Raw genomic sequence first — 11,206 nt, 5'->3', positions numbered from 1 at the left:
AAGAGTACCTTCTGGCCACGGGGACTATTTCCAAAATGGTGCCCGATCCCATCAGACCCAATGGCATGCAATCTGCAACTTTGGAAGGCCTGTTGGGGGGGTGGGGAAGGGAAGATCTTCAGGCGACGTCAGGACTTTACTTGGCAGCCATTTAGCTCACCTGTAGAGCCTGAAAACAAAGCCAAACAGGGCTGGAGATGAGCCGGTTCTGATGACATTGTTAAGACCCCTAAAGCCAGCTGTCCCTGAAGGCAGAGATTCCTCTGGACTAGGTTGTTGCGTGAGCCACCTGATTCTCTGTTTCAACCAGTCTGACGCAGGTCTTTTGTTGTTAGTGCCATTGTTACCACGGCTTGAGTCTAAAAGAACGTTGAGGAGTCTATGACCTAAGGAGGGGGGCAGCGTGATTATAGCGGAAAAAGCCCAAGACGAAGAATCGAGACGTACAGGCTGTCGTTCCAGCCTTGACCAAGGAACCTGCAGTGGGTACGTCATTCAGCTCTTCTGTGCTCCAGTCTCCTATGGTACAGCAGTGGTTGACTGAAATCATTTTACACGGTCCCAAGCCTCTAATATTCTGCAAGTATTACATAGCCCTCCGTTAACTCAATATACTTTTTTTTTTTTTAAGTTTATTTGTTTATTTTGAGAGAGAAAGTGCGAGCAGGGGAGGGGCAGAGACAGGGAGACAGAGGATCTGAAGCACGGTCCACGCTGACGGCAGAGGGCCCGGCACGGGGCTCCACCTCACGAACCCTGAGATCATGACCTGAGCCGAAGTCGGACGCTTGACTGACTTGAGCCACCCAGGCGCCCCTCGTATACTTTTCCATGAGTTTGACAGCAACTGATAAAGGCAAAAGGATGAAAGTTCAGTGCACATGCAAGCCACGCTATTTCCCAAATCGCAGCCTGGGACCAGTTTATCTGACAGGATGGGCCACTAGAAATTGGGACTTAGGGCCATTCTATCCATGTTCCAAGTCAACACACTTGGCACGTCTTCATTCCCTGGGGAAAGTGGGGCTTTTTCTAAATGATCATTACAAGCAGGCAGCAGTCTGTAAAAATGAAGGATTGAAAAATTGCTCGGTGCTTATGGAAAATCTGGGAAATGTACAGAAATAGCTTCTGTTTATAGGTATTTGATTGGCCTTCCTTAACTTATTTCTTCTAGAACAGAGCCAGGACTGGGGTGAAGCAAGTGAGGGGCCCTGGGTGCAGAATCAAAGGAGGGGCTCACCTTCAGGTGCTGACGGGCATGCACTTGACCCTGACTCTGAGTGTCTCCTTCAGTTTTGCACTGTGGCCCCTGTACCCACCTTGCTGTCCTCCTTCCCCTCAGCTACAGCGGGACTGATCACTTTATTTATTGAGCCAGAGTGTCCTTATTCTTTGGCTTTTTTTAATGTTTATTTTTGAGAGAGAGAGAGCAAGCAGGGGAGGGGCAGAGAGAGGGGCGGACAGGGGATCCAAGCGAGCTCTGGGCTGACAGCCGTGGGCCCGATGGGGGGCTCAAACTCACGAACCGTCAGATCGTGACCTGAGCTGAAATCGGACACTCAACTGACTGAGCCCAGGATCCCCTCTCTGGCTTTTTTTCAATTGTAGTAATCTAAGCGGCTTCTCCCCAGTGTAAAGTCTGGTTTTGTTAGGGCTGAATCGGGAGGCGACCTGTGCTGACTTATTCAGGAACCCAACTTTATACGCTGAGCTAGACATAAGGAAAAAAATACATTTATGACCACACATGGGATACAAGCTTTTATAAAATTCTTCTTCTTCTTTTTTTTTTTTTTTGATGAAATATGGAAGATGGGATGTAAAGCATAGTTTAAAGGATTTCAAAAGATAAAGCTGGACTGGCAGGGGTGGGCGCATGTAATCCGCCATTTGTGACTATTTTTCATTGGTCTGTGAATCTGGGCTGCAGGTCTGAACAGTCTAACGATGCCAGGCTCTCTGAGACCCAAGACACTTGGTTAATTTGGGACAAGCTGTCACCACCCCCACCCCCCACCCCCACCCCAGGACACTCTTAGGCTTAAATGTTGCATTACAATGGTTGGGGATCCTTGTAGGAAAATCATTCTGGGCTAAAGGAAGGCTCTCAGGTTTGAAGCACCTTTTTAAGAAAAAAATGAAAAAGCATTTTTGTCAAATATATATATATATATTTTATTATTTATTTATTTATTTATTTTTTGGTCAAATATATTGGTAATATACTGATGAATTTTCTTTTTTACACGACACATTTGACATCTTTGTAAGGGTCTGCTATATGGCCATTAGGTCGGCCACATGGGGTAGGCTGCCCTAAGAGCCACCGGTTGCCAATAATGAGATATTAACACAGAGTTAGGAATTTGGGGATTTTAAATCATTTGAAGTCTTTGATTAAAAATCAGGAGAAAATGAAATCACAACTTACCGTACATGCATAATGAAATACAGTTTATAGTTAAGTTGTAAAGAATCGTATAGGTTTGCTACACTGCTTGTCTTAGCTAAATTTTAATTGTTATGTACCACGATTAACTGGGCCTTTTCTCCCTGCCAGGCTAAACTGAAAACAAACTCCATTTGAAACTAATTTTTTTTTTTTTTTTTTTTTTTTTTTTTTTTTTTTTTTACCCCCCAGGCAAAGGGAGGAAGGGGGATTAGAAGCGATCTGTAGGACGCACTTACCACTCCTGGCTTCACCTTCTGGCTTTCTGGGCCTTTCCAGAAGGCTCTTAGGATGGATCAAACCCAACAGGCAATGCTCAAGTGAACAGTTTTACTCCAAGCCCAAACATTCAGGGGAGATAAAGCTCTGGAACGACTTCAAATAAAGCGGTTTCAGAAAAATGTGCCTGTGGGTTGCCCCGGAACCAAAAGGTCCACTCGGGCTCTTGTTCCTCTGCACAAGTCACAGGAATCCTCCTTCTAGCTCGCCACCGCGGTCGATGCCCTCTGCGCTCACCGATTTAACGCATCAGGCGGCATCCAGTTCCTGCATAAAATTGAGGCCGTGTTTCGTGTTTCGAGGGCTGGCGGGAGGCGGCGGTAGCCAGCCCTCCCCTCTTGCTCGCTTTCCTAGGTGGGCCTCTTCTCACACCCGCACCCCCGGCTCCACTTCTGCAGAAGCGTCAGTTGTCAAGGGGCCCGTCCCACGTGCATCCGCCACTCTGCAGCCCGGCTCGACCCTGAAATAGACCAGGGACCGACCCTGAAATAGACCAGGGACCGGCAGGTGTCTGCAGGGAGGAAGCCAGGCAAAATGTGAGGGTGCCGTTGGCAGCCTCCCCTCCCCTCGGTCCCTTCCCCAACCGTGGCATCTTTCTCCCTCCACCTACAGAAGCCTCTGGAAACAAAGACACCTCGCTGTGAACTCATTCACCTAATCTGCACGCACTTCCGGAAGGTACAGGAGGCAGGCACCTGGCACGATTCCCTTTCTGCAGACGAGGGCGTTGAAGTTTAGCGAGGGTAAGCTTCCCGCCCTGGACAAGAACCCGGCCCGACTCCGCCTGTCATGTGATTTCCGTTCATTTAGGGGAGGCCAAGGCTGTCCAGGGCCCCCGGCCCTTTCCCACACTCCCCATCCTAAGCCCCAAGTCGCAGTTTCCTTTCTGCCTCCTGCCCCCAAATCTTGTCATTCCCCTATGGCTGAGTGAAGTGCGGCGAAATCGTCCCTCTGCAAATGTACACTGTAGATTAATTATCGTAACAATTTTACCAGCCAAAATCTGAGTGCAGACTCACTGGCAGTAAATTTACTCGGTTCCACACAACCATGCGGCGCAGTCATACCGTAGATTTAATTTCGGCCTTCGTTTAGGGTGGAGGCCGATAGAGTCGAGGAGCGTCACCGGTGCTGTCGCGTCGGGGAAGGCACTCGGGCGGCCGTCGCCGAGCGTTCGCTGCCCCTCCTGGAAGAATTCACCCTGCAGCCAGACTTTGCCCGCCTCGCTCGAGTCACGTGGGAGGGAAGCATAAACCTGGGCCGTTCTTTACTCCAGACACACGGGGGCGCAAGACCGCGGCGTCCGCCGTGAAGGCGGCGGAGCGACGCTCTTGCTCGCGGGACTCCGACGTGCTCACGTTCTGAGGGCCTCGAGCCCCGACCCGGAAGCGCTGGCGTCACGTGGTGCGGCGTGGCCCGCTGCCTTGGAAACGCGGTGCGCGTGCTCCAGGCGGGAGCCGCGGTGCAGGGGCGGGGTCTCGCGGCGGGGGAAGGGGCTGCTCTGGGCTCGAGATGCTGGGCGCCGGGAGGCTGCGCGGGCTCGGAACCCGGGCAGCGCCTCTGTGGCCCGGGCGAGCGGGCTCCAGGGGCCTCGGAGCCAGGATCCGCGCCCGAGGGGTCAGCACCAGCTGGTCCCCGGTGGGCGCCGCCTTCAATGTCAAGCCCCGGGGCCGCCGCCTGGACCTGTTCGGCGAGCGCCGGGTGAGCGGCGCGGGAGGGGGCTCCCCTCGGACCCCCCGCGTGGCCCAGCAGGGATCCGGGCCGGGTTTTTTGGGTCTGGGAGGAGCCGGGCAGCCAACCCGCTTTGTACAGTAGGGTGTCGTGTGCGCTCTCGGTGACCTTGCCCGTCACCTCCTCTTTGAGGGGCTGGTGTAGGGGGGGCGGGGCGGCCTTTAGGGGTCCTGCCCCCCAGAATGTGGGTCCTGGGACCTGCCTCGTGTGAGCCCTCGCTCCACGTGCACTTAAAATAGTTCGTTTTGGCGGTGGCGGTGAATCCCGCCTGCCGGGTCCCGCCCTCGCCTCACCCTGGGACCAACCCCAGCTGAAGTGCGCTTCTGCCCCAACCCAACCCTAGTGCCTTGGCGCCTCGCCCTGCAGTTCACGGGCGGCGTCAAGTTTCCGTGTAATTACTGATGCCGGCGATGATCGAAATGCCGGTTTAAATTTTTTCCAAAGCTCTGGGCTCTTCTTGTTATAAAACACAAAAACTGTTGAGAACCGTCTAATTTCCTATAATGCGATGGCGTTGATCACGTTGATTTCTTCCCCCGGGAAGTCACTGACTGAATTCTTTGGTTCCTGTTTATTGCTACTTCCACACACGCAGCAGGTGTCTGGTGTTACGTAGGCAGTCAATATTTGCCGAACGCCTGAGTTAAAGGTGAAAGGAAGGCACGCTTGAAAGGCATTTACCCTTCTATTCCTGTTGTACTTTACATTTGTGGATTTTACCCTCCTCGGGTTGTTACTTTTATGTTTGCCTTTTAAATTTCTTCATTATCTGTACCATTGCCTTTCTTGTAAGAGCCTAGGATACCGTTAACAGTGAGCTTACTGATTTGAGTGTTTTCTTATTTGATCTCTGCCATTAGCTTTGACTGTTTTAAAAATATTTTTGTATGCAATTGGCCAACTTCCATAGGGGTAAATACCAGAATAAGGTCTTAACATACTTAGTGAGAGGAGAACAACCACGTATAGGTATTGAGTAGAAAGATGAAAAAAGTAAGTTTGGTTTTGGGTGGATGAAATAGAACTAATTTTAGCTTTTTTTTTTTTTTTTTTGTAGATCACGAGTTTAGATACTGACGTTAGATTTTCAGGTACCTGAATTGGTTTTTGATTAAACAAGAGAACAACACAAAACCACAAAGGTTTATGTAGTTTTTTTTGTTTTTTTTTAATCATTTCCATAACTAGTAGTCTGAGGTTTAGAATTCCCAAGAGCAGTGTGGAGAGGTGTGCTGGGAAATGAAAAATAGTCTGTACTTGAATCAAATTAAATCAGTGTAGAGAATCTAATTTGGTTTTGGTCCTGATTCTGCTCTGCCCGCAACTGTCTTTTATTTTTTTCATTATTTAATCAGTTTGGAGAGAGGTTAATTTCACGCATCCCTTCTTGCAGAAAAGGTAGGCCTTATCGGTCCTGAAAATTTTACCTCTTGCTGTTTTCCAAAATCAACATATTAGTCATCTGCAAAGTTAAACTACAGAGCTAAGCGCTGGTCCGTTAATTTGTCTCATCCAGGAGTTTGCCCATGTAGTAGGCACTATGCTGGGCAGCTGGTTCAAATGATGAAAGCGGTTCCTCCCTCTAGGATTTTGCCTTCTCAGGAGAGACTTTCAAACAGATAAATTGCAATACAGAAGTATGGAAAAAGTGTGGGCTTTGGAGATGTACGAAGCGGGCTCAAGTTCTGTCTTTGCCGCAATTAATGACCTCAAACTTTTTTTTTTTTTTGGCTTCTTAAAGTGTGTTTCCTTATGTGTGAAAGAAGAATGATGGTTCCTGCACTAGGATTATGTGATTTAAATGAGGGAACCTATATTAGGTACAGAATTCTCCTCTTGGCGTGCAGTAAATGCATAGGAAATGCTTTGTGTTTTCTATCCTGCCTTCCTGAGTGCTGGAACGAGAATGTTTGAACTGGTAGAAAAGGATGGTCATTCCCATTGGATTAGTGATCTTTGTCCTTATCAAGATGCTGAAATGCTTTCGGAAAGTATAAAATTTGCTGCTTTCAGCCAATGAGTTGGTTTTAACATGCTTATTAAATCTTCCTGAAGTGTCTATGTGCTCAACTCATTCTCTCTATCTTGAGTTGTGGAATACTTAGTTCTAGGTACTGGACTGGACCCAATGGCCAGCAGCGTCCACAGAAGACTTTACATATACTTTCTAATCTGGTATACCTGTATCCATGCTGTCAGATATGTACTGTCATCCCCATTGTGCTTAATGAGAAACTTAGACCCAGGAGGAGAGAGAACTAGGCCAACCGAGGTCATATGGCTGATGATGATTACAGCTAATATCTATTAAATGGCTTTCTGCGTGCCAGGCAGTGTTGAAATGCTTTAAAAACACGTATCATCTCATTTAATCCTTGTAACTATGAGGTAGGGTCTGTAGTGGTGGCTGAGCTGGGTGTTGAACCTGTATCGTTCTATTTTTGTTTTGTATGAAATAATTAAAAATGAAAAAACATTCACATCCTTAAAACAGGTGTCGTTTAATCTATGGAATGACGTGGGAAATGTGAACATGGTATTATGTGATACACCAGTGAAAACCGAGATTTCCTCTCTGAGAAAAGGACTTACACTTAACACCGAAATATCGTGTTTTTAGTGACAAATGGGAACTGTTCTCTGGATTGCAGGGTCTTTTTGGAGTTCCTGAGCTCAGTGCCCCAGAAGGATTTCGGGTCGCCCAAGAAAATGCCTTGAGGAAGGCAGACTTGCTTGTGCAGCGTGTGTGCTCCGTGGCACCTGGGCCCCAGACCGTGCTCATTTTCGACGAGCTCTCTGATTCCTTGTGCAGGGTGGCCGACTTGGTAAGACGCTTGTTCTCATGGGAGAAAGTCATTAGGAAGGGAAAAATGTAGAGGAAGGGGTGACATGTAGAACTTGTACTTTAATACATGTAGTTACGAAAATAGCACGTGATGTATCATCAAACAATGATTAATCGTATGGCAAAGATTCCTCATAAACACTTCTACGAGAATTTTAAGAGGACATTTACCTGCACATGACAGTAAAATTAATCCTATGAAAAGCCAGTTTTTATCACCCTTTTCAGAAATGTCTTTCCCGGTGAAAACTAAGATTTGGATACGAAACTGATTGCATTAGTGGCTTCCTTTTTTCACATTTTGAAGTTGAAACAGACATATACCTCCGTCTCTTCGCGAAGAAGCCCGTTGCTGAGATAGAAGGCACACGTGTGTCTGCCCTAAAGAGCCACGTCTTCAGTAGTCGCGTCGTTAGAGTGGCGCACGTGATCCAAAACTGAACCCTCCTGAGCCTGTCTACTTCGTATCAGACTCTATATTGCCTTCCCTTCACATGCGTTCAGTGTCGAGCCCCCACCACGTGCCAGGCTCTGTTCTAGGCACTGGGAATGCGGCTCATGACGCACACGGTCTCTGGCCTCAGGGAGCTGATGTTCCGATGCCAGCTTTTTTTTTTTAGATCTTATGAGGCACCAGGCCCTGGTAAGAGGTTTACCTGGGTTAACTGAACTAACCGTCTTAGCATTTTCAGTTGAGGAAAGAAAGGCAGTAACAGGTTAAGCGATGTGCCCAAGGTCACCCTCCCGTAGGTGGTGGGGCTGGGCTCAGAGTCCAGGCGTTCTGGCTGTAGAGCTCAAGCCCTCAACCCGCTGTTCTGAACCTCCTCCTGGCTGGCTGGCTGCTTAGGTCAGATGAATAGGTCTCCTTTACCTGGAGAGGTTGGAGTGTCACTTAGCTTTTTAAAAAGGATTTATTTTTAAAATTATCATTTGGCAAAATTGGCTTCTCTCTGGGGCTGGTGTAGTTGTGAATTTTAACTCATGTATTCACGTAGCCACCGCCACAGTTAGGGTACATCGTGCTTAATGTACATCTCATCACCCCCCAAAAGCCCCTGTATAGTCCTGCCCAGGCCTCCCCTCTTACCTCGGGCAACTACCCACCTGTTCTCCCTCCCGCAGTTGGCCTCTTTTAAAATATCAGATAAGTGGAATCACTTGCCCTTTGAAAATGACCTCTTTCACCCAGAGTAACACCTCCCCGTCTTTGTTTTTCACATGTTTGGAAGTCACTTCTCGGTTTTATAGGGTCTCGGTTTGCCCTGCGAGTGCTTTGGGTGGAGGAGGAGAAGGGAGAGGCACTCACTGCCCCAGGACCCCTCACACCTCCTCCGTGTAATTGTGCCGATGGAATCTGCAAAGGGACATAGTTGTCAGGGAATTTCACTTATGTGCAATCAAGTACTGGCTTTATGTCTTTGTTGGTGGTTTATTTGTTGTCTTAGCCTGCATTTTAATTAAGTGGTGGTCTAGGATTTTTTTTTTTTCCCCACAGTTTTGCTTTTGCTCCTCGCTGAGAGATCTTAACTCTCTGCCCCGTAGCTTGTCCTGTTTTTAAAGTTTTTTATGATTATGAGGTATAGTAGTATCTCATTTAAAAAGTTAAAAAAAATTTTTTTTTTTAACGTTTATTTATTTTTGAGACAGAGAGAGACAGAGCATGAACGGGGGAGGGTCAGAGAGAGAGGGAGACACAGAATCTGAAACAGGCTCCAGGCTCTGAGCAGTCAGCACAGAACCCGACGCGGGGCTCGAACTCACATACCGCGAGATCGTGACCTGAGCCGAAGTCGGACGCTTAACCGACTGAGCCACCCAGGTGCCCCTCATTTAAAAAGTTTTAAATATGACTTGTATGTGGAAATCTTTGAGTAAAAAAGTCAAAGAACCTTCTGCCTTTTCTTTTTTAAATGTTTATTTTTGAGAGAGAGAGCGTGAAGAAGGGGTAGAGAGAGGGAGAGAGAGGGAATCCCAAGCAGCCTCTGTGCTGTCAGCCCAGAGCCTGATGTGGGGCTCAAACTTATGAACCATGAGATCATAACCTGAGCCGAAAGCAAGTCGGACGCTTAACAGACCGAGCCACCCAGGTGCCTCGAACCTTCTTCCTTTTGAAGTTTTAAGGTTTTATCTGCCAGTAGGATCAATACCATAATAGGGCAAGGATTTTATAAACTATGATTTGCCACCAAATGGACATTCGCTTTCTTTTTCTTTTTTTAATACATTTCCTATGTAACAGTATTGTTTTCCTCATCAGTATTACAGATGAATTTTAAAATGTATGCCAGTATCTTGAAATGAATATTGATGGTAAATTCTGCAACGTGTAGATTAGTAATTTGTACAAATTGTAAATTCTACATAGCTAATTTTTCAGGCACTAATGTTATCTCATTGTTACATCGGATGTATAAAACTATGGATTTAAATGTTTTTACATTGAAAACTAATAATAAAATTAGGAACTTTGACCTTGTGGTGATTTTAGGTCGTATTATAGTCATACATGTTCTTTTCTCAGAGAACGAGGAACATCCGTGATATTTTGTAGTTCCCTTGCGTTTTTCTTTTGAAGTACACTGCAATCAACATGAAAACTAAAGTCTAATTTTACGTGACTTCATTAAAAAAGTAGAAAGAAGCGTAGCTCAGTTACATGCTGAGGTCAGCGTAGCGGCTGCTGCAGGCCCTGGTGATTGTGAGTCACGGGAGCTAAGAGTAGGAATCCATTTTTATTAAAAGGCCTGCAAAGAGAGAATGTGCCTTTGTTTTCTGCACAAAGGCTAGAATGTAGTTAAATCAGTCTTGAAACTGTGCTGTGTGTCAATTAAAACAACACAAAAAGAGAAGCCTGTAAGAGCTGTTCTCTGCAGCCAGGTTAACGTGTGAGAAGCGCACCGCAAACGATCTTAGCCAGAAAGTTGTAGAGTATTTGAAATAAAATTCTGCTTCTTTTGCACTACAGAATTAGGGAGAATTTCCTTGGCGTTTACGTTTGAAGGAGAACGGCTTTCCTAAAAGGAGGCCAGTGAACGTATTTTCTCTGGCACGATCCCCACTGGATCCGGGGACTCACAACACGTTGAGAAAGGGGCCGCTTCGCCGGACTCGTGTAGGAACGGCTCAGGAATGGCAACGCGGGGGTTGGAGCCAAGGGGCTGACTCGACGGCGGAGGCTGTCCCTTCTGCCCTCTGATCTCGGAGGAGAGCCTTCCGTCACACGCCCTCTCGGTTTTGTCTTTCTTCCTCATTAGGCCGATTTTGTGAAAATCGCCCACCCCGAGCCCGCGTTCCGAGAGGCGGCGGAGGAAGCCTGTACGAGCATCGGCACCGCGGTGGAAAAGTATGTTCTGTCCCCCCCTCCCGCCCCCGTTGCGGCCTCGGGCGACGCGGCTTTGTGGATCTGCGCTTTCGGACGCTTGTCCGCCGGGCTCGCCCCCCGCCCGCCCGCAGGGTAGGGGACGGCCTGCGCTGCCCTGGGGGGCGGGGGCGGGGGCGGGGACGGGGGCGTGGCCCCGTGTCTGTCTGTCCGTCCACCGTTCGCTCGGTCGCCTGGCTTCCCCGCCAGCCAGGCGGTCACGTGCTTCGCCTCGCGTCTGCTGCGCCGAAGGCGGGCTCACACCGCGGTCGCGTGACGCACAGGGCGAAGCTCCGCCGTCCTGGTGGCCGTCGTCGCCGCGTTGAGTCAGAGTCTCTCCGTGTCTGGACGCCAGCGGCCCTGCAGGCCCCCAGCGCGGGGTCGGGGAGGGTCTAGGGCGCTCAGAAAGGCAGCCCGGAGGGCCGAGGCGGGCCGGGGCTGTGACGGAGCGGGCTCGGGTGACCCCGAAGGGCCTCGAAAGGCCTCGCAAGGCCTCGCGCCGCTCCCGAGGGCTCGGCAGCGCTGGCGAAAACCACCCCCA

General features: G+C 48.7%; 1 protein-coding gene and 1 long non-coding RNA gene across 7 annotated transcripts in view; one reads left to right on the top strand and one right to left on the bottom strand.

Moving 5' to 3' along the window:
* Positions 1-663: 663 nt before the first annotated feature.
* LOC107180178 lies at positions 664-3,944 on the bottom strand. Its single transcript, XR_006207856.1, has 3 exons — positions 3,799-3,944; positions 2,692-2,998; positions 664-847 (listed from the first exon to the last, which is right to left on the bottom strand). It is a non-coding gene; the product is annotated as an uncharacterized LOC107180178 (long non-coding RNA).
* A 250-nt stretch (positions 3,945-4,194) lies between these two features.
* LOC102960672 (mitochondrial intermediate peptidase) overlaps positions 4,195-11,206 on the top strand; it is a 162,892-nt gene continuing 155,880 nt past the window's right edge. For 2 of the 6 annotated variants that reach the window (XR_006216046.1, XM_042982588.1), the window contains exons 1-3: positions 4,200-4,432; positions 7,114-7,287; positions 10,562-10,650. Coding sequence is in view for 4 of the 6 variants with exons in the window: in XM_042982588.1 (XP_042838522.1) it covers positions 4,244-4,432; positions 7,114-7,287; positions 10,562-10,650 (452 nt within the window). In the remaining 2 variants the exon portion in view is untranslated. Of the gene's footprint in view, positions 4,433-7,113; positions 7,288-10,561; positions 10,651-11,206 lie in introns of all 6 variants that reach the window. The other 4 variants (XM_042982625.1, XM_042982618.1, XR_006216036.1 and 1 more) reach the window with 4 other exon arrangements.

Source organism: Panthera tigris, chromosome A1 (genome assembly GCF_018350195.1).
Source record: "Panthera tigris isolate Pti1 chromosome A1, P.tigris_Pti1_mat1.1, whole genome shotgun sequence".
Taxonomy (NCBI): Eukaryota; Metazoa; Chordata; class Mammalia; order Carnivora; family Felidae; genus Panthera; species Panthera tigris.
This window is presented reverse-complemented; position numbering and strand designations above follow the sequence as displayed.